Genomic DNA, 22076 nt, shown 5'->3' with positions numbered 1-22076 from the left:
CAGCTCTTTGTTTGTTATGGTGGTCAGCAGAAAGGGAAAGCTGTCACTAAGCAGAGGATGTCTCATTGGATAGTTGATACTATCGCCCTAGCTTACAATTTGCAGGGCATTCCTTGCCCCTTTAATTTGAGAGCGCATTCCACACGGAGTGTTGCCTCATCTTGGGCTTTAGCTCGTGGTTCCTCGCTGACAGACATCTGTAGAGCTGCTGGTTGGGCGACACCTAATGTTCGTATCGAGCCTGTATCCTCTCGTGTTCTTTCCTCACCAGGGAGGGCACGGAGAGCAGACTCGCAAGTCGGCTTGCAGCCTCCGACTGAGGCTCCAAATTGAGTTTTCAGTATGGAAGGCTAACAGAGCAAAAATGCGTAATGGTTTGATTTGCTCTCTCCACTGCCTTGCCAGCCTTTGTCGCGGAGCATTGGCTGTCAGCCTTTCACTAGCTGTATTCTTACGAACCTACGTGTTTGGCTTGGGCCCCACATTGCGTCCCAACGGGTTCCTTTGTGAGTATTATTCCGTGGGGTTAATCCTACTAGCCCACGTTTCCCTTAGCAGAGCACTGCTTTGCTTACACAGCCACGGCTGTCATTTCCTCAACTACGGTTGACTTTCGCCCACCATTAGCCCTTAAAAGGGGCGGTGGCTTCCGCAGCGTTCCTATTCCGCTCTGGTAGGGCGCTTCCCAGTCGCTGGCACTACTGTGGGGTTAAAGGAACATCTAGTGCCCGGCCTTCTGCCTTATTTCTCCATTCCCTTAAGGGGGATTTGGAGAGTTTTTTGCAGACACTGGAAGAGGTCAGCCCCTAGTGGCGTTTTGGTAGGGATTCCCAATTCGTCGGTCACGACGTGACGTCGTAGTGACCGACTGAAAGGGAACGTCTCGGTTACGGATGTAACCCTCGTTCCCTGAAGGAGGGAACGGAGACGTCACGTCCCGTCGCCACAGGTGCTGTCACCTGCTGTTTAGGCCGGTCACCTTCCGGCTTTCTCAGCGAACAGAAGCTGATTTCCCTATTTGCACGTGTGCCTTATATACGCACCTGGCGGGGCGGCGCCAGCATTATGCAAATATCTCAATGCCAAGTTCATTGGCGTTTTAGTAGTATTCGAAGCAGATTGGTCTCTCTAAGCGAGTTCCCAATTCGTCGGTCACGACGTGACGTCTCCGTTCCCTCCTTCAGGGAACGAGGGTTACATCCGTAACCGAGACGTTTTATACATGGAGAATATCTTGTGTCTCGAGCAGCCACGTGATAGGTGCCTATGCCTTTCTGTACTGTACTGTAATCAAAGCTACAATAAAATAAAGACAGACATACAGTAAACAGCACTACTGTCACAGTTATGGTTGAATTTAAAGCAGTGTTAATTCTAAAATACTGTCTTAAAGGGATAGTTAACTTAAAACATTTTATTCATTCATAGTTTACATATCAGAACAGACCGTCGAAACCTTTGAGTTTCTTTATTGTGTGGAACACAAGTTATTTTGAAAAGTGTTGGTAACCAAACAGTGTCTGTTCCCCACTGCTCTCCATTGTATTTTTTCCTAGTCAGGGAAAACAAAAATGTTTTGTCCAAATCATTTCTTCTGTGTCTCACTCAAGAAATAAATCATTAAGGTTAGAAATAATATGAGGGTGAGTAAATGATAACAGAATGTCATTTGTGTGTGAACTATCACCCACTATTTAACAGGAATATCACTTTAACAGTGTTTGTGCAGACATGCTAAACTTTGGAGAATACAGTATTTAACATTAATAATGTTATTAATTACCATGTTTGGCAAATTTTGTTAAACATTTATTGATTTTGTTCACATTTATAATGATTTTTAAAGCAGATTATGGCAGGATGGGAAAAAAGTGAGTGCATTGTGCAGCATGTTACCTTGAAAGTTACCAAGAGGTGTGTATGTGTGTGTGTGTTTGTGTGTGCGTGCGTGTGCGCGTGCATGTGTTAAATTATATGTTAAAGCAACACTAAAGAACTCTGGCTCTTAGCTCCCCCTACAGGTTGGAAGCGGAATTGCCCATTACCACTGTCGTAAATAATTTAAGCCTACCGCAGCAAAGCTGGCTCTGATTGGATTGTAGGTATATCCAATTGCGTGCAGAGGCATTTTTCCTGCTTCGGTTGAAATACGCCCCATAATCACAGGCCAATGGAGAAGACTCAAATTCTGACTAGAATTTAGAGTATTACGTCAGGTTATATGTCGCATGCACGTTATTTGTTTATATCTAGAACGGGGTTTGGAAATAACTATGTCCAGTGACAAGGTGAAGTATATTGCATGATGTTATGAAAGTATGATATATTGCAACATCAGAAACGAAGAAAAATAAAGTGATGACAATGCTTTTATTTTTTCGTGAATCTACATTTGAAAACTACTGATGGAAACAATAGCAAGCTAAGTTTACACAATGATGAAAAAAAACGTATTGCCTAACAGTTTAGCTTGTAATAGCCATTTGCATTGTGTATGAAAATCTTGAGAATGTTATTGAATAAAGTTTCAGAGAACGTTTTAGTGACTGCATTGCTAGTGTTTTTGGCATAGTTAGCCAAATCTGCCCCGTTGTCTTATATTGCAACTTCTTGATTTTTGTTGAACTAAAGTTCAAAATTATAAAATGTCTTTGTTATTTCGGTCCTCACAATCAATTAACCATCAATTATTCATTCATAAGAAAAATAAATAACAAAAATATCTTTATGCCTACCCTTTATACATATCAAATGAATGTCACTTCCCCTTGGACTTGATTACTTCAAATAGCACAAGAAATTTGACAAAAAAAATTACATTAGTAATTTTAGAAACAAAGATGTAATAAATATTTTAGATATTACACACAGATATTTCATATGAACTTATGTAGTTTTTTCTCACCTTGTTTTTATACAATTTGGATTTACTAAGTGCTGTACACATTTCTATTTCACAACTACTCCATAAATTTACAGCTTTGACGGATATACTTCTACTTTTTATAATAGTTATTGTCGTTATTTTATTAAACACAATCATTTTAATTTATACAGACTTTCTCTTATTACCAATAATTACGATTCATTCCTCCAAGTGTTTGTGTTACAGTTACCATAAGTAGTTTGTTGTCATTTATTTCAGGATTCCACTACCTCATCAGATTTTACACCCCCAACCAATACAGGGGCAAGGCCAAAAAAGAAAGTGGGAAAGGGAAGTATAAAAGGGAGAAGGGAGGACATTGACCCTGACAGAGAAAGACGACTAAACAATCTGAAGGAGAGAAGAAACAATGAAATCCAGACCCAGATCCAGTCCCTGACAGCGCAAGAGAAGGACCACATCCTCCAAAAGGTCATGTTGAGGCTCCCAGGAGTAATGTTTGATGTGCTGGCCTTGCATGAAGATGGAGAGAGGCCAAGAATACCGGATGGGGGTGGGCTACACTGGTGTACGTGTACCAACTGCAGGGAAATGGACAGTGACCTGGAGAGGCTCTGCTGCCGCCAGGCCCCACAGAACTGCATTAGTAGGATGGCCTACATGCAGTACTACATCCTGGATGAGGGTGTTCTGAGGCTAGCCCGAGCTGCATGGAATGACATTTTTGCTGTTGATGACGCACAGGAGCCTGGGGTTGAACAAAGACAATACAGACACACAGCCTACCGGCAATTTGTGTTATGGCAGCACGGTCGTCTTGGAGTTGGGAACAGAGTGGTGATTCCCAGCTGTTGTGTCTGGAGGATCAGAGAGACTTTTCCTGACCCGAGGGGTCAGTATACTGGTTTCAGGGTGCGACGACTCTTGTGAATGTTTATTGTAAATAGTTATTACGGTGTGATATTGTAAATAGTACTTGTTACGTTGTAATGTTTTTGTTATACTTTCAATTTGTTATTTACTATTTAAAAAATAAATACAACTGAAGAACAAATATTAGGAAAAGATAATTTATTATAAAAAACACCCCACACCCATGCACGCACACACTTAGCGCTCACTTTGGGGGACACCCTCCCCACGTCTAACGTGAGTCTGAACCAGTTCTGAGGTGGATGGTTGTGGTGTAGCAGCCAGCAAACCCAAGCGCCTAGGGTCATCGAGCCGGAGAGTCTGTCTCCTTGGAAGACCAGCTCCACTTCTCAGTCGTTGCCGAACAATTGCCCTCTGCAGGTCTGGAATGTACCCATAGTCCTTCTTCTCCCTCAGGCCATACACACTCCAGCATTTTGATTTTTTATTGTAGTAGCGCCTGTACCTGAAAAGAAAACAGTTTGTAGAATTGTCTTAGCAAATCTGATTATTGGGCATAAATAGTTTTCTTTGGAAAAGCGTAAAACCATTATACAAAACACTTACATCTTTTGTCCATCTCTGTTTCGCGCGGGAAGGCGATGATTATGACTGTTGTAGTCAATCGCCGCCAGCAGGGTCCGTGTGCGGTACACTGGTGGACTGTAGGCAAACCGTTTTCCAGCGTACATCAGGATGTGATTCTGGAAATTTTCCAGATCTGACGTTGTCCTGTAGAATGTGAGAAAACAACAACTTCCTTTCAATTACAAAAACTGATAAACAGCGTCACTCTATGGGAACAGTTTCATTTAGATAGCTTCTCTATGCCAAGCTGACAGGCCATTTACAAATTTTGCATATTTAGCATATTTTTTCAAATTATTAAAGTATTATTATTTCAGTTTAATATAATAATCCACACTGTCATGTAACAAACTTACTGACTTTCTTTGAAAAATAACCAAAAATGAAATTTTTTGGAACACAGTATAATTTCAATAATTTATGTATTGTAATAGCCCTGTACATAAATGTTTTGAAATGAAAACTGAGAACTTACCTGAAGGTAATGAACTTCCCCACATCCTTCAACCACCGCTTGTCCAATACAATAGCAGTGAGAGCCTGGTGAGCTGCCGAACCTGTAAGTATTCCTATCGTGAATAGGCTGATGGTGCGTACATAGTCAGACAAGTCAAGACAATCATCACTGTAATCATTACAATTACCTTGTTCTAACCAAGGCTTCTCCTGGGTTACGTCTCCTAGAGGTTCATGCTCACAGCATCCCACTGACCATGTGTGCTGGTTGCGGACATGATGCAGAAGTCCATGCCACTTCAGCTAAAAACACACATACACCATATGTCATCTCTACCAACTTTTTTACAACCAAAAACATTGGTTGTGTTTACAACTTTATAATTAACATAAACCTACCTTGAACTGTTCCTCGGAAGAGGCTTGCTTGGCACAATACCAGAAGTGGTTAACAATGTCCTTTATCCAAGGCAGGAGGTCTGACTGGGCCCTCACTGTACCAGCCTGAAAGAAAGATGTACATGTTACACAGCTACATCATGAACCACTTCAACTATCCAGTGAGGGTGTGAAATAAAATGGCATACCCGTCGTATCTTCTTCCCCAAATTCTTGGCTGCATGCCAAATATCGAGGGAATGCTTTATACTCCATGCCTTGTATTTGCCACGTTCAAGATCTAAGAAATAGTATTCATTACAAATCACACACACCAACATGAACAGGAATCTAAAGACCAAGTTTGGTCAAAAACAAATAAATGTCCTTACTGAGCAAAGCTGAGATTTGCGGATGTGCGTCGGTGACCACCTCTGTCACATGGATCTCTGGAAGAAGTGCATCCATTTGTCACAAGGTGACGATCTCTTTTTTTCTTTTGGGCGGAACCAAAATTATGGAAGTTTGGTTCTGCCCAGAAGTGTTTCCGCCCGGACCGGAAAAGACGAACACCGGACTTCCGGTAAGCGCCGCGAGCGGGAAAATCGGCGAATTCGATACACCTGTGCCTAGTTAGGAGGATACGCCAAGCAAGGCAGTACTTAAGGCCAAGTTTATTCACAGTTTGGGAAGCTTTTTGGGGTGTGTTTGAAGCGCTGTGTTGTGCCGTTTGGTGCGCTGCTGTGGGCTGTCTAAAACTCTCTCTCAGGCTGAACTCTCTCTCAGGCTGTATGGTTGTGGAAGGCATCGCGAACCTTAAAGGTTGAAAAACACACGGAGTATTTGGTGAATCGAGACCAAGAGAAAACGGGGATTGAAACCGACATTGTTGTGAGTACCAAGTGCAAGTTGTAAATGCCTTGTGTAATGATCTAGCCGTATGTTAGATTCCTCCAGGAGGAAGAGAACGACCCTACCCCTATTATAGCGTGGTGGGTGAGCCGAGTGGACGTTTTACTGAAGCAGTCACAACGTCGACACCACTAGCTGGGCCGCATTATCCATCGCCAGATCTGACTGAAGTGAAGTAAAGGAAGACGGGAGTCCTTTTTGTGCACTGAGCGTGGGGGGTGAGTCTTTGTGCTGTGAAAACCTTTAAGTTTGACGTGGTGTTGTATATTGCTGTGGGTTGCTGTGGATTGCTGTATGTCTTGTCTGACAGACCCCCGCCTTCACGCACTCCGCTAAGGGAAGACCAAGAGGCTGCTGGCCTTAGCTTGACTCAACCCTGCATAGGTTGTGAGCGTGTTTCAGATCTCAGAAAGTAGCACGGTGCCCCGGGACGATCCTTTCCCGCCTAGACATTTGGTGGGTGGTGCGAGCGACAACGAAGAGCTGGAGAAGCAGCAGCATTGTGAGTATGATTTGTGGCTACTACCATTCAATACTGTAAACTGTGCGAGTCTTATTGTTGCAGAGAGCGAGGTGAAGTGATTCTCATCGTCCCGTGGCCTCTACAAAGGGGCGCCCCTGTCCAGAGTTCGAACGCCTGACGGCAGCGAGGAAAGGGAAGCGCTCGGCCCGGTGAGACGTTGAGTTATCCCACCCCCCTGCCACCGCATAGCCGTCGAGAAGGTTCGCCCCCGACGCCACGTAGGGACAACTTACTTCATCAGACACTTCGCCCAAGTTAATACCTGTGGAGGAAAGAACAGAGAGAGTGAATAACCTGAGGAGAGATCGAAGAAACCTGTACTTACGGTACGCTGTGTCCAGCCGAGAGGTGAGAGCCATTCAAAGCCAAATAACTGTGCTTTTGTGTCCAAGTTGATACCTGTGGAGAAAAGAACAGAGAGAGTGAATAACCTGAGGGTAGATCAAAGAAACCTGTACTTCCGGTACGCTGTGTCCAGCCGAGAGGTGAGAGCCATTCAAAGCCAAATAACTGTGCTTTTGTGTCCAAGTTGATACCTGTGGAGAAAAGAACAGAGAGAGTGAATAACCTGAAGAGAGATCGAAGAAACCTGTACTTACGGTACGCTGTGTCTAGCCAGGAGGTGAGAACCATCCACATCCGATTAACTGTGTCTCTTCGCCAGTTGTTACCTGTGGAGGAGATAGAGGAAATAGTGAGTGACCCGACGAAAGTTGTGAAAGTGCGAGGAAGAGCCCACACCAGGGAGACCCAGGTACGCAGCCCAAATAAGAATCCACAACACTCATTTGCTTTTGATTCTGCCTCCAGGAGGACAAAGGAGCGCGCCACGGATAGTCTAGACCAGGTTGGAGCCTGAGTCCCACGCCCCCCTGGTCCTCAGTGTCCTGGACATTCCGTTGCCCCTTGTTCCCTGTCCGTGGCCCACCTGGAGGGCAGAGACGGATATTAGTTTTAATTCCCCCCTCCCCATTTCCCAAGAACATTTTAAATATTTAATAAATCAATAAAGATTATTTTTATACTTACCTGCCCTTGTTGTTGTCTGGTCATTGGGTTGGCTTTGGGGACCTCCTCGAGGTGGAAGTTGAAGAGGGGCGTGGCTTTAGCCTATTGATAGCCAGCCCCTTGGTGTGACATATTGTCCTAATGAAACACTCCTTCTCCAGGCTCACCGAATTTCTGTTTGTCTCTCGCTTGTCGACAGAAACAATATGCACAATGTCACGAGACTCTTGCTCTATTGTCGTGTACGTGCAATACTGTGCACAGTGACCTGTATAATGAGGAGAAAATGTGTCAGTGTGTAAACTAAATGCACCACAACCAACTGTGTCACATGATGTCTCCACCACACCCATGCACGCACACACCTGGAGAATCCATTCTGCCATCACCTAAGGATTAAACAAAAAATAATATTTCAAAGGGTTTTATTGACTTTCACAGCATGTCAGAGGCATATGTCGCTATAATCAAAGATGACAGAAGAAAAGTGTCTCACCTAGGACAACAACTTCATCCTTCTCCTTCAATCGGTTTAGAACATCAGCCCTCATCATTTTCCAGAACTCTTCCACTGGTTCAATGCAATAGGCGTCTTGAATCTTGAAAAAGGTAGGTTCAGCCACCATCCCCATTTGCATGAACTTGAACAGAAAGGCAATCTTCCTGTAATTGTTGCCGGAGAGCAGTATGTTGATGGCCAGCATGAAATCACCCCCCTGCATGCCGTATTTCATCAGTGGCTGTGAATTCCACCGCCACAAAGTGTGCCCAAAGGGACATCGCTGTATTAGTGGAGGGGTAAATGAAAAATATCCCAGAACGAGTGAACATCATAGAGGAGGGATGTCAAATCTTGGTTAGAATAACTGCAAAAACACAAGTTGTTTACCAGAAAAATTCTCTGAAACAATGGATTACCTACAAAATATTAATCTAGCCATATGAGGACAACAATTGTGCCAATTGTAGTTTGCAAAAGCATTACACACTCGAATTGAACTGGGATGTTTTTATCAGATTACAATGCCACACATGTACCAATTAAAAAAGGTACTATATTTACCCATTCCAAGATGACTCCAGTTCCCCTGGGTTTCAGAGTCACCTCAAATGGTGGTCCTGCTTTGCACACTGCCCCTGTAACCTTGTTGATGTTACTGCACCTCTGTATCGGCAATTGGAGGTAGGTGGCCAGCATGTTTAGGTTTTCATGATAAACGATACTGGCTTTCTTGCCAACCAGGTCATCTTCACAAACAACCTTTTGATTTTCTGGAATGTCGCGCTCATCATCTTCTGGGGCAGTTGGCATCACAACATCAAGCACGGCCTCATCCAGGCTTATCTCGTGCAGCTGTTCAATGTCAGCTGCACCTCCAGGACTGCAGATAGATAAACACATAGATCAACAAACATGACTCCTGGACTAGTTAGTACTGTAGCTACTGTTCTAGTGGTAACTGCAATATACAACATACCGTATCTGAAGAAAAGCAATATCTTCATCAGAACTGTCTGCATCTTCACAAAACCTAAGGTCAGTCCACCTCTCATCCATGTCAATGCTGCATATCAACAGATACACATACTTGAACATATTCATGCAATAGAGAGAAATTAAAAATACGAAATTTCCCCAGCAAGTCTTACGTGCTATTTCTCAAATCGTTCCTTGCTTCATCTGGACTGTCACACTCCTCCTCTGCAATACTCATTGAGTGCATGCTGCAAGCATGGTAGAAATAAACGAGTGAAAAAGAAAATGTAAAATCAGTCAATGAGCAACCAGTACAGACTACAAACCATTGTGTCAATGTATAAGGCAAACCCACCTTGCTTCTAGCACACCCACTTTTTGTGCATCCAGCTGTTGTACACCTAAGACTGTAAAGTCATCTCTAAACACAAAAAAATAGAAAATGAATTATGAGCAACATAAGTAAAGATCTGCAAAGCAGACTGAAACACTGTAGTATTAAAACAAACAAAACAAGCTACCTATCACGGTCAGACTCCTCAGTAACGCTAGACACCGGCAGTTGTGGTGGTTGTGCATGTCTGGCTTTGCTAGGAGTTGATGTTACTTGCCGTGACTGGTAGCTGTGGGGAAAAAAAAGGAGTTCAAGTCGGCATGTTTTGTATATGTAAACCTCACAACAGTAATGTGCATAGCATGTTTGCGTAACCCTGCTGAAAAAAACAGCATACCAGCAAGACCAGCATATGTTGTGTTTTGGTGCTGGTTTGCTAGTGAACACCAGCTAAACCAGCATCAGCACCAGCATTAGCACCAGCTAAACCAGCATTAGCACCAGCATACCATGCTGGTCATACCAGCATATGTTGTGTTTTGGTGCTGGTATGCTGGTGACCACAAGCTAAACCAGCATAGACCAGCATAATACCCATGCTGGTCCATGCTGGTTTGATGCTGGTTGTTTCAGCAGGGAACTTACTACACTTTCAGTCATATAAGTGAATAGTTCAACTCAGAACAGTAGTGGTACAACAAAAGCCCTTACAAACACAAACTTCCGCGTTTGGTGATATTTACGTACGTATATATCGATTGGCTCATGTTAGCGAAGGCGTTAGCTATTGTGCTATCATATAAAACAATCTACAATGTATTGTACAAAAAAAGAGAGATCAAGTTGGCATTTTTACTATCTGTAACCTCACAACAGTAACGTGCATGGCATGTTTGCGTAACTTACTACACTTTCAGTCATATAAGTGAATAGTTCAACTCAGAACAGTAGTGGTACAACAAAAGCCCTTACAAACACAAACTTCCGCGTTTGGTGATATTTACGTATATATCGATTGGCTCATGTTAGCGAAGGCGTTAGCTATTGTGCTATCATATAAAACAATCTATAATGTATTGTACAAAAAAGAGATCTAGTCCGCATGTAAACCTCACAACAGTAACGTGCATGGCATGTTTGCGTAACTTACAAAATTTTCAGTCATAGAAGTGAATAGTTCAACTCAGAACAATAGTGGTATAACAAAAGGCCTTACAAACACAAACTTGCGCGTTTGGCGATATTTACGCATCAATTGGCTCATGTTAGCTAAGGCGTTAGCTATTGTGCTATCATATAAAACAATCTACAATGCATTGTACAAAAAAGAGATCAAGTTGACATGTTTAGTATCTGTAAACCGGTTACTCACAAGTCTAGTAGCAGCAAAGCCAGGTCACCATCAGTCTTGCAACTCGTAGCCTCCTTCAGCTCTCGCCAACGATCATAAGCCCGCCCTATATTCACTCTGGTTCGAGCTCTTTCTCTATCGTGCTCCCGTTTTCTTTTCTTCGCCTCCTCCGACATCAAACCCTTCTTTTTCTTCGCAGGCTCCGCCATGATGAGAATTGAAAAGCTGGCATGAACGCTAGGTAACGGTATCTTTCTTTTGTATGTACCTGCCGAGTACGCTCCACCCACAGCCTGCAGGATGCTCCACTGCCGTAAAGCAAGTTTTTGTAGTTTTTACGCGAACTACAGGACCGCTACCCGACAGTTGAAACTTCTTTAGTGCGGTTTTGGCCAATAGAGGGCTGCAAAGCGAATGTGAAAGTGCCGTTCACCCTGTTTCGAGTGGATGAATGACTGAAACTTTTTTGGAAACGTTATTTTAAGGTAAAAAAAAACTCTTTAGTGTTGCTTTAAAAACCTGTGTTCTGTCCTTTCGGCCGATGCTACTGTACTCAACAAAAATTTCCAATGTTGGCAGGTCTGCATGCCCCTGGGGCATCAAAAAACAATAAATAAAATGTGGTAGGCAGTATGTATAACTAAAACTAACTAAGAAAAACAGTGACTGGTCACACGTCCTATAACAATAATAAAATGTCATGAAATAAATTTCTTTTATAACGACAAACAAACAATAGTTATAGGCATATTCTTACCAATAGCAAACAAATGTTTGCACAATGTGTCTTCACAATCTCACCGCCTTACCGTAACAATAGGATGTATCTTCAACACAATCTCAAACTGTGTTACTGTGACAGAAAATACAAAAATCAATATACAAAGCTTTTACAATCATTCACAACATTTCATAATCTGCCTTGGTGCCTGCAACAGGTTGTCCAGACTAACGGATTTATCCACCGGGCAATCTCCGACCTCAAACAGTGGCAACAACACTGGTTTAAACCATAAATCCGGATGCTTTCATTACCCACGCTATACAGACACGCTATGCTGAAATGCTAACTTGGCTTGTCGCTCTGTGACTACGTCACATTAAATAGCCAGCTAAGCGATGATGCGTTCTAGGATGACGGCTACTGGGTTCTAATGTCCTACCACTTACACCAGTGGCCAAGCCAGAAATGCAATAGTGTCTGTCTGCGGAGTGCAAGAGAGGGGCGTGCCGTTAAGCGGTGTAACTTTTAGCAGGGGGCGGAAATTTAAGTTGTCCAAGTCACACAGAATCCCGCGAGATGTCCGACTTCCGCTAAACTGACACGGCACATCCTTTTTTTTTTCTGCATTAACATACAATTACAATAAGGCAAACATATATTGTACAGGAATCTGTAGAGGAATCTACAGAGCTCACATGGTTTTATAAGAAATGGCTAACAGATAACATCTGGTAATATTGTAAAGGTTTATAAAAATAACCATTCACAACAGGTAACATCTTGTGACATTGTAACGGTTTATAAAAATAACTTTTCACAACAGGTAACATCTGGTGACATTGTAAAGGTTTATAAAAATAACTTTTCACAACAGGTAACATCTGGTGACATTGTAAAGGTTTATAAAAATAACTATGCACAACATGTAACAACTGGTGACATTGTAAAGGTTTATAAAAATAACCATTCACAACATGTAACATCTGGTGACATTGTAAAGGTTTATAAAAATAACTATCCACAACATGTAACAACTGGTGAGATTGTAAAGGTTTATAAAATAATTATTCACAACAGGTAACATCTGGTGACATTGTAAAGGTTTATAAAAATATCCTTTCAGCAAGATCACCCTGCAATAAATTATAACACAGCATTATGAGAGGCATCAGGAGGTGATCTCAAGTGTATAGCTGGAAGCTGTTGATGTACAGTATTGGTAAAGTGCACATGAATGCATTTTATAATAATAATGCATCCAATGTCAACCCTGTGTAGAGCTGAGAAACGTGGTTGTTTCTCGGCAGCAGTAATGTCCAATGGTGCCAGCTCAACACATTGGTGCAGTTTCCCAGGCAGGGCTTAGTCAGGGGTGCCCAAACCCAGTCCTGGAGGGCCGGTGTCCTGCAGAGTTTAGCTCTAACTTGCATCAGAGCACCTGCCAGTAAGTTTCTAATATGCTTAGTAAGACCTTAATTGGCTGCTTCAGGTGTGTTTGATTAGGGTTAGAGCTAAACTTTGCAGGACACAGTTTGGAAACCCTTTGTTTACATCAGGGGTGACCAACCCTGTTCCTGGAGATCTACCCTCCTGCATATATCAGCTCCAACCCAGCTTTAACAAACACACCTGACTATAATTTTAAGGTTGCCCTGAAATGCTTGATTGGCAGGTTCAGGTGTGTTTGATTGGGGTTGGAGCTGAACTCTGCAGGACAGTAGATCTCAAGACACAGGTTTGGTCACCAATGGTTTAGATTAAACCAGGACTGGGCACTTTAGTTTTTACAAACAAACCTTACAAAAACAAGACTGGTGTGCATCTTGAAACAAAAAAATGGCACAGATATATGTTGAGATGTGTCAGTACAAGGTGTTTTCTTAATTACAGTAGCTCAAACATGCATTTTAGCCCGGGAACAGTATAAGCCCTGTCTGGAAAACCGCCACATTGTTTTACCATAACAGATATGGGTTGTTTAAGGTTGAGTTGTGATTTTGAAGTGTAGACAGATGGATCCTCCTATTGTATTTCTGCATCACAGTTAAGGTGCATGTGGATGGTATCACCCTCACAAGTTGTCTACTGCATCACTTCACATCAATGCAGCTGTAAAATAATAACCATAAACATATTTTACATTTGTACTTAAAATAAGCTTACATTATGAGAATATGCAATGGCCCCCATACTTAAACAGTATAGGGTTTGAGAGAGATACATTAAAAACGAGACAGTAGTACTCACAACCTTTAACTCCAGTGTTATTATGACGTTTAATAGGTCATTAATTAATTATTTTAGTCATTTGAAATGTCGACAACTTACAGGAATAACTGTAAGATTCTAATGTACTAATATCTAACGTTACTATCGTAAACAGGAAAATATATAGGTGAGGAATGAAACTCATGCAAGATTTGTTGCATTTTGTTAACTACTCATTTCTGATCATAAGTGTAATCATAGAACGGACTTCACAAATCTAACATTGGGCTAACAACACATAAGTTAGCTAACGTTAGCGAGCTTACCTGAAACGGTCGACCTTAATTCAGCCCCTGGCGTGACTTCTTAACATGTGTCGTAGCCGAACCATTTCTCGGGAAAAGGATGTTCGTCAGTCGGCTTCCCGTCCATTAAAATTGGTACGAACAAACATGAGGGCGCTTGAATGAGCAACTTTAATAACGCCTTTAGCCACCGTATCTTTATGCGGGCAGAAGAGAAGACAGAATGACAACATCTCGTCCTGACGTCTCGCGTGGTTCTGTGTAACTTGGACAACTTAAAGTTACGCCCCCTGCTAAAAGTCACGCCCCTTAACGGCACGCCCCTCTCTTGCGGTCCGCAGACAGACCCATCTCCAGAAATGTTCAAGTGGGTGAGCTGGGAGTCGGCCATTTTAAGGGCTGTCTCAATCGCAAAATCCGTTCAGTGCACTGGAACCTTCGTTCCCTAAAAATTCCCACAATGGAACGCAAAAACCAGTGAGCATTGATGGTCCCTATGTTCCCTAACCGGAAATCACGTGACCTTTTCTGAAGCTCGCCAACCGAACATCACGTGGTCCAACTCAATAAACTTTATGAAATGTTACAGAACTTTTATAAAGACAAGTTTGTTTTAGTTGTAAATATAAACACACATTGTTACACAGTAAGGGACCACAATCTACTCAATATTTAAAATAATAATATTTATTTAAAATTGTAAATATATTTATTACATTTAAAATGTAATTATATGCCTCCAATTTTATGCACAGATATGTAAGAGAATAATGACAGCATTTTTCACAATGTACTGTTTTTAAAATTATGTCAGAGAGATGTTGGTTTTGCCGGTTGTTGAAGAGTAACAGCTGTGAGTGACTACAAAGCGAATACTGTGCGACACTTCCTGTTGATGTTTGAACTGTTTTCAAACAAACGGAGCGTAGCTAACGCCTCCCCCTCCCTCTCCCGTCCGTGCTTTCATGAACGCGCCCAACCCCCACCCCCAAATCCTTCTTGTCCTTTATTGGCTGGAACACTTTGTTATGTTTTGTTGTGCTAGGTTTTGCCACTATGTTGATATTGCCATTTGTCAAGCCTGAGCTGTCTTCAGAGATCGCGTTTTTTTACAGTTTGATCAGCGGACAGGCAGCAAGCAGATAGTGAGGAGATGTTTGCTGTATGTAACAAAAAATGTTTTATGGTCTAAAACGCGTCAATTCGCTTAGAGCACCTTTAGGCAGCCACGTGACAGAAAAATAAGTGAACATTGTCCCAATGTGAAGTGAGCTAGGGTCCTTACCAGTGCCCGAACCTGTGTACACGAGATACTGATTCACGACCTCGGGAGCTAGGGAACGAATTGAGACACACGGATAAAATAGTACATAAACTGGGGGCGTGCACAACAAAGTGTTTACGCCCGTGGCCGTCGTATGTTTTTTTCCAATGGAAGCACGGCTTTTTTCAAAACAGCCAGCAGCTGTCCGTTTTTTTTCCGCGCTGTGGTCAAAAAATATTCAGCTTTGGATGAAAAACTCAGCTCGTCAATGTAAGTTCTCACACGGCCATCCAATTACAGTGGACGAAGGGCGGGACAAATATCACAACAACCAACTGGCTCACAGCTCAAGTATCACAGCAACCAAAGCGCTTAGTTGAAAAAACAGCTGGCATTCGGCATCCTTCATGCTTTTTCAACCGCGTTTAAAAGCTTTGGTGTGCTCGCTACCTAAGCCAAGTTACCTTGATGCCATGCAGGCAGCACAATGTTTCAAAGGGAAAATTACAAAACAACTTATAACCAACTTATAACCAACAGTATATGGGCAGGTGAGGCTGTGCCTGTTTTATACATATGGGCAGTGCCCCAACAAATTATTAATCCACTTGAAAACACAGAACTCAATATAAACTGAATTAGTATCGGAATTAGTTTTTACATTATTTACGTTGCGTGAACGTAGATCCGAACAATATGTCATTCCTCGTCAGCAAAATGCATGAAAGCGCCATACACTCTAAAAAATGCTGGGTTAAAAACAACCCAATTTGGGTTATTTTGGCAACCCAGCGCTGGGTCAAAAAGGGACGTACCCAGCGTTGGGTTGTTTTAACCCAACAAGTTGGGTTAGATGTTTGACCCAGCATGCTGGGTTATCATTTTAACCCAATTATGGGTTGAAAATGACTACAGTGCTGGGTTAATGTAACCCAAAATTTTAATTTTAATTTTAAAATGTTAGTGAAATTTTAGTAATTAAAAGACTAAAATAACACATCTACAGCAACACAGACTTCAGTAATCAAAATCTGAAAATTTATTTTTGTTTCAATTTCAATCAAGTTATAATTTGTGAATACATTTTTTAAAAAATTCCCATCACTCTCTCCCCATTGACAAAATTAAATGAAAATGCATGAAACCACATCACAAAGACTTGAAATAACATCTTAAAGAAAATATGAAGTGAAATGTAAAAACAATTCATAACATTTAAGATCTTAAGCATAATATATCATGTGAGAAATACTCATATCAATTTGTAATTGTACTGTAGAAGAAAAGTACAAGTATTTAGAAGTAAAAGTAAATAAAAAAACAACAACAACAGCATAAAAGAGGCAAGGTCACAGACAGTAATAACCTGTTTGTCAGCAAAAATGATTCAGAAAAATGAACCTTTTGAAGAAAATATGAATGTGAAATCTTAAAACATTACACAGCATTAACATCAACATCTTCAGCAGAAGATATCACGTGAGAGAAATACTCACAGTAAGAATCAATTGAAGTGTAATTGTACGGTAGAAGAAAAGTACAAGTATTTAAAGTAATTGTAAATATAAAAAGAACAACAGCATAAAAAGAGGCAAGGTCACAGACAGTAATAAGAAAGATTACTGTTTGTCAGCAAAAAAGAATGTTCGCAAAACTCTTATTGTTGGTGTTTCATCCCCAGAAAGTCCATTCACCACAGTCTGTTAAAACTGCCACACTGTGGAACACTGCTTTGGGTAGTCTACATCAAATACGTAGAATGCCTTAAAGCAAACATCAACTGCAACAAGCAATGTAGTTTGCTCAAGTGCCTCTCCATTTATAATGGCAAAGGCTTGAAAGCACTGGTTGTCTCCAAGCATGAGAACATGCGGAAATTCTGTCTCTTGATCGCAGGTACTCAGCCATATTGGTCCCAATCTGACAACAAAAAAGAAAAAATTAGAGGGCAGATTTGGCATCAATTTAGAACACAAAAATTTAAAACTAATGTAAATACCTTTAGGAACACTAGAGACTATGACACACCAAGCCAACAATCGGTCAATGCACTAGTCGGACCCGTGTTGATGTCACTAGTTTTTTTATGTCGACTTGGTGTGTCATGACCTTAAAGGGTTAGTTCACCGAAAAATAAATATTTAAATTAAATCTGTTCATCATATAAAGCAATCAAGTCTCTTAGGAAAATTTGAAATACAGTAGATTCATATGAATTACTCTTACAATCTTTTTATTAACTTTTTGTAGCATCAAAGTGGTAATTGCATGTCAATAGTGAGACAGAAAGCTCTCAAAGGTCTATAAACAATCCCAAACGAGGCACAAGGGTCCCAACCAGCAAAACGACTGTCACTCTTGACAAGAAAAACAACAAACATACACCTCTAAAGCACAACTTCTCGTCATGTAGATCCAGTCGTGATGCGCCAGCTGACCCCACGCAATACGTCATGACGTCAAGAGGTCACAGAAGACGAATGCAAAACTCCGCCCCAGTGTTTACAAGCGTCTTGAAAGAGGGCCGTTCCTACTGTGTTGTATGTTAACTGATACTAATTAATGTCTTTGTGTCAGTTTATTGTTTACAATGGTCCGCAAATGTGCGTTTTATATATGTAACACGTGACCTCCCTACGTCACCACGCATTTACGTTAGGTCACGCTGGACCGGACCTAGACGAAAAGTTGTGGTTTAAAAGTGTATATTTTCTATTCTTCCTGTCAAAAATGACAATCGTTTCGCCAGACAAGACCCTTATGCCTCGTTTGGGATTGTTTATAGTCCTGTTAAAAAACTGTTAAGTGTTGAGTTAAGAATTAATTGTTAGTGTCTATTAAAGTCCATTCAAATGAGAAAAATCCTGCAATGTTTTCCTCAAAAAACATAATTTCTTCTCGACTGAACAAAGAAAGACATCAACATTTTGGATGACATGGTGGTGAGTAAATTATCTGGATTTTTCTTTTAAGAAAATGGAATATTCCTTTAACAAAACTGCAATAAAATTTGACAAAAATAAATCTGGATGTACTACATTAATTTATTAATTGTGTTACAAAAAAAGTTAGTAAAATTAAAATGGAAACTGTCATGACAAACCGTAATTGTAAACAGGGAAAATCTCTCCTTTTTTAGAATGACATGAGAGATAGTAATTCATTTTTAGAATTATTCGTTCATATATATTAGACACAGATATACGTACATACCTGGCGATATGACCAAAATCTTCTATCACGTTAAAGTTAAAGAAAGAGCTGGTTCATTACTGGGTTGTGTTCAGTCACTATTTAATAGACAACAGAACAAATATGTAAAGCATTCAATTGTGTTAAAATGCAATATAATGTGACAGATCAAAGGGTAAAACATGACGCATTGACGTTACATTTATGCTAATCGGCGTGTGACGTCATCACTGCCACAGTCTCTCAAAGTCCCGTGGGAAACACTGAACTATGTTATTACCTTAACTAAGAAGAGTTGATACATACCTCTATTATCTTAGTGTGTGCACTTAATCGCTGTGGCGCGTGGCAACACTTTGATAGAACTTAGCTTATCCAAGTTCTTTCAATGGTACCAAACAGACATGAAGTTAGAAATGACCAAACACATCGACGTTTACCCTATTTAAAATGAGTGCTTTTAAATAAAACGTGGCGCTTTTCTAAATGGGTTAAAAAGTGTAACTATAATGTATGGTGGAATAGCACTTTTGGGAGTACTTCGCCGAGTCGAAATACTCCCAAAGATGCTATTCCACCATATATTATAGTTACCCTTTAAAGGGTCAATAAGTAGGATTTACCCCCATCTAGTGGTGGAATTGTATTTTGAATTCAAACGAACATTGCTCTCTAGCGCCTCCCCTTTCCAAATGCGTGTAGCTGTTATGTTCTCACTGATCTCCTTGTCCATTGCAGCTGATTCTGAATGAAAACGTGTTGTGGAAACGCGTTGGTAGTCCCTCTCTGCTATTATAGTTTATCAGTATGGAAGAAAGATATGGACGCCTCCTTGGACTTACCCGTTCAATGTAAGTAAAGAGAAGAAATTCTAAGCTTACAAAGAAAAGTCAGATCATTGGCAGAGGTCATTTGACACCAACAAGGATATATTTATGAATAAAGACATTGATTTTGATTAATAAAACACTTAAAATCCTACTTACAGTCCCTTTAAAACCACTTTGAAAAGCGCCAGGTTTTTTTTTGTGCCACCATATTTGGTCGTATAAGTACTTGTTTCAAATAGGGAAAATGTTGATGTTTTTGGTCATTTCTAACTTCATGTCTGTTTGGTACCATTGAATGAACTGAGCTAAGCTAAGTGCTACCAAAGTGTCGCCGCGTGCCACAGCAATTAAGTGCACGCAGTAAGATGATAGACGCATGTATCAACTCTTCTTAGTTAAGGTAATAACATAGTTTAATATGACAAAACGATGGACTATCCCTTTAAGCACAGGTTTAAAACAGGTGTAAAAACAGCCATTATTTTATACTTCTAAGTTCAGAAATACAGAAGTCCATATAAATACAGCAAAATCACATCCCTGTGTTAGACACTGTACTCACATAGCCTTTGCCCTGGCAATCCTTAAGGCATGGAAATTGTTCAACTCCTGATGAAGCCAGGGTAACTTTTGTACTTGCACTTGGGCTAAAAGAAACAATTTTATATTTTTAATGTTAACAATAGTGCAAATGTACACACCAAGATATTTAATTATCCAAAAATATTTTAGGATTAAAATGTTTCACTTCAATTTGTATTGAAAATGTGTACTTACTTTTCTCCAAAGCGTTCAATAAGATGTGACACCAAGATCCGAACCATGGCTTGTCTCTCATTAAGTGAAATGCAGTTCTTGGTTTCAATAGTATCTACAATACCTCTGCCATTGGGTGTTGCAAGAAGGATGTCTCTTACGTTCTAAAAAAAATTATACACATTTCTTTAATTTAATACAAAAAAAGATAGAGAGAGAGAGAGACAACGCCTTTTTCAGCAACAGTCCCAAAACGAGAAATCAATAAACACAAACTTACAAATGCGGCTACTTGCTCCAGAGATATCCTTTGCTGCTGCTGCTCCCTTGATATAGTAGGTGAAATAGTAGGTGTAGTTGCAAGCTCTTCATTTGATTCCTTTAATAGAAAAATGTAATAGTAATGCACATGTATGCATTTTTACAGTATGTTAGGTCTGCACAGTATATTGTTTCAGCCACGATGTCAATGTGAGTGTCGAAGAACGGAACATTGACAGCTGAGCGGTCAGCAGCGCGCAGCGCTTATAGCCTATATTCTGAATACTAATGGCCCGATAAGTTAATTATAAGAGTACAGTGATTCCAAATGAATGACCAAAAATACTCGTAATATGTTAAATCGAAAGTTTAATCATGTCTTTTCTCACAGCCCTGCGCTGCGTCGGTGTAGATATGCGCCGGTGAACAGCATACGCGTGATGACCTTGCACCTTAAATTACCCTAAATTTATAGTCATAAAGATAAAAGTAAAACAACATTCTAAATGGTGTATTTTTATTTGTTTAAACTCACAATAAGGTGAAAACCTTGTGCTTATTTAAAATCATTAAAAACATGACGTGCCTTCTGCTGCTTTGGTTTTAGAGCGTGTCACAAAAAAAAGAACACAAACTCAAATACTTTTTTATTCATTTTGTCGATTTAATAATTATTTAAGTGTAACATATTTTGTGTAGGCTTATTTATTTTATTGTTATTTCTCAAAACAGAGACGTAGCCTAATCATCATCTGTTGATTTAAATCTATTTGTGCATGAAACTAAACCCATGGAGGAAATTATGATATTTTAGGAGATTTATTTATAAATGAGTGTACAACGCGACTCCAGAAAGGAATTTATTTCTAAGACAGCCAGTCTGGCAGGGCGGACATTTTGGTAGGTTTATTTTGCGAGCTGCCTAGAAGGGATACAGCAAATGCCGAAAAGTTTAGTATTAGATTTGGAGGTAGGATTATTAGAATGAAAACAGCGGCTCTGGCTAAATGATATACAAATACATCCTACAATCATGTGAAATTTTGTTTTTAGAGTTGTGTTTGGTTGAAGGATTAAGATAAAAACAGTGCTCATCAGGCAAGATTTCGTTTGCTGTATCCCTTCTATCCACAACCGCAGGCATGGCGGGGATGTTTTAGGCATGGCGGGCCGCCACGGTTGAATGTATATAGCGGAAACACTGCTTATGATTACAATGAACCCTGTAAAATATTACTACATACCTTCAAATGTGGGAATTAACTCTTCAAGATTCCATTCTCTTAGTTTAGCTTTCACATTCGTCCATCTAAGAGAAAATAACAGATAAATACATTTTATGACAAAATTATGTACATCCCAATTCAATCAAGTTTCCCAATTCCCAATCAAGTGGCAAGGCAAAATTGTCGGTCATGATGCTAGTTTACATTATAAACCTGACTACAGTTGCCTAGTTCAATAGAGACAGAGCGCAGTTTTGCAAATTTGAAAACCACGCCCACCAGGGGGAAAACAATGCAACTGTCTCCATTGACTTTGTATTGCGAGAGGTCGCCTCCTTGTCATTTCTGGCTTATAACAAAAACAGAATAATGCCTATAAACTGCTGTGTGACAAGGTGTAAAAAAACAGAAATAAGCCAAAAAACTCAGAAATAAGTTTTTATAAGCTGTCGAGTCGTAAAACCCAGCCTTTAAAGGTGCAGTG

At 40.5% G+C, this 22076-nt stretch overlaps 1 protein-coding gene and 1 long non-coding RNA gene across 3 annotated transcripts; both read right to left on the bottom strand.

The window, feature by feature from the left end:
- Positions 1-3941: 3941 nt before the first annotated feature.
- On the bottom strand, positions 3942-11360 carry LOC129430825 (uncharacterized). The gene is made up of 16 exons (XM_073860522.1): positions 10848-11360; positions 9663-9764; positions 9497-9562; positions 9315-9389; positions 9143-9229; positions 8728-9046; positions 8161-8446; positions 8030-8053; positions 7800-7932; positions 5614-5690; positions 5431-5522; positions 5243-5347; positions 5032-5146; positions 4863-4944; positions 4367-4531; positions 3942-4265 (listed from the first exon to the last, which is right to left on the bottom strand). Exons 1-16 carry the CDS (start codon positions 11033-11035, stop codon positions 3998-4000), a joined length of 2184 nt encoding a protein of 727 aa, XP_073716623.1. The 5' UTR covers positions 11036-11360; the 3' UTR covers positions 3942-3997.
- Positions 11361-16422: 5062 nt separating this feature from the next.
- LOC141358929 (uncharacterized) lies at positions 16423-21872 on the bottom strand. 2 transcript variants are annotated; one of them, XR_012365468.1, is made up of 6 exons: positions 21611-21872; positions 20386-20484; positions 20127-20269; positions 19912-19996; positions 18541-18617; positions 16423-17247 (listed from the first exon to the last, which is right to left on the bottom strand). It is a non-coding gene; the product is annotated as an uncharacterized lncRNA (long non-coding RNA). The 2 variants fall into 2 exon arrangements; XR_012365469.1 differs by lacking the exon at positions 18541-18617 and having other exon boundaries at positions 21611-21867.
- Between the last annotated feature and the right edge of the window lie 204 nt (positions 21873-22076).

The sequence above is a fragment of the Misgurnus anguillicaudatus genome, chromosome 22 (genome assembly GCF_027580225.2).
Source record: "Misgurnus anguillicaudatus chromosome 22, ASM2758022v2, whole genome shotgun sequence".
Lineage (NCBI taxonomy): Eukaryota > Metazoa > Chordata > Actinopteri > Cypriniformes > Cobitidae > Misgurnus > Misgurnus anguillicaudatus.
The sequence above is the reverse complement of the archived record's forward strand: the minus strand, read 5'-3'. Positions and strand labels throughout refer to the sequence as shown.

What these genes read in the sequence shown, in the direction of transcription:
- LOC129430825 (XM_073860522.1), bottom strand. Translation starts at nt 11,035, where the DNA reads ATGGCGGAGCCTGCGAAGAAAAAGAAGGGTTTGATGTCGGAGGAGGCG. An exon ending in GGGAAGTTCATTACCTTCAG is followed by an intron (nt 4,532 to 4,862) that starts GTAAGTTCTCAG and finishes CACATTCTACAG; the next exon opens with GACAACGTCAGATCTGGAAA. An exon ending in AACAGAGATGGACAAAAGAT is followed by an intron (nt 4,266 to 4,366) that starts GTAAGTGTTTTG and finishes TTTTCTTTTCAG; the next exon opens with GTACAGGCGCTACTACAATA.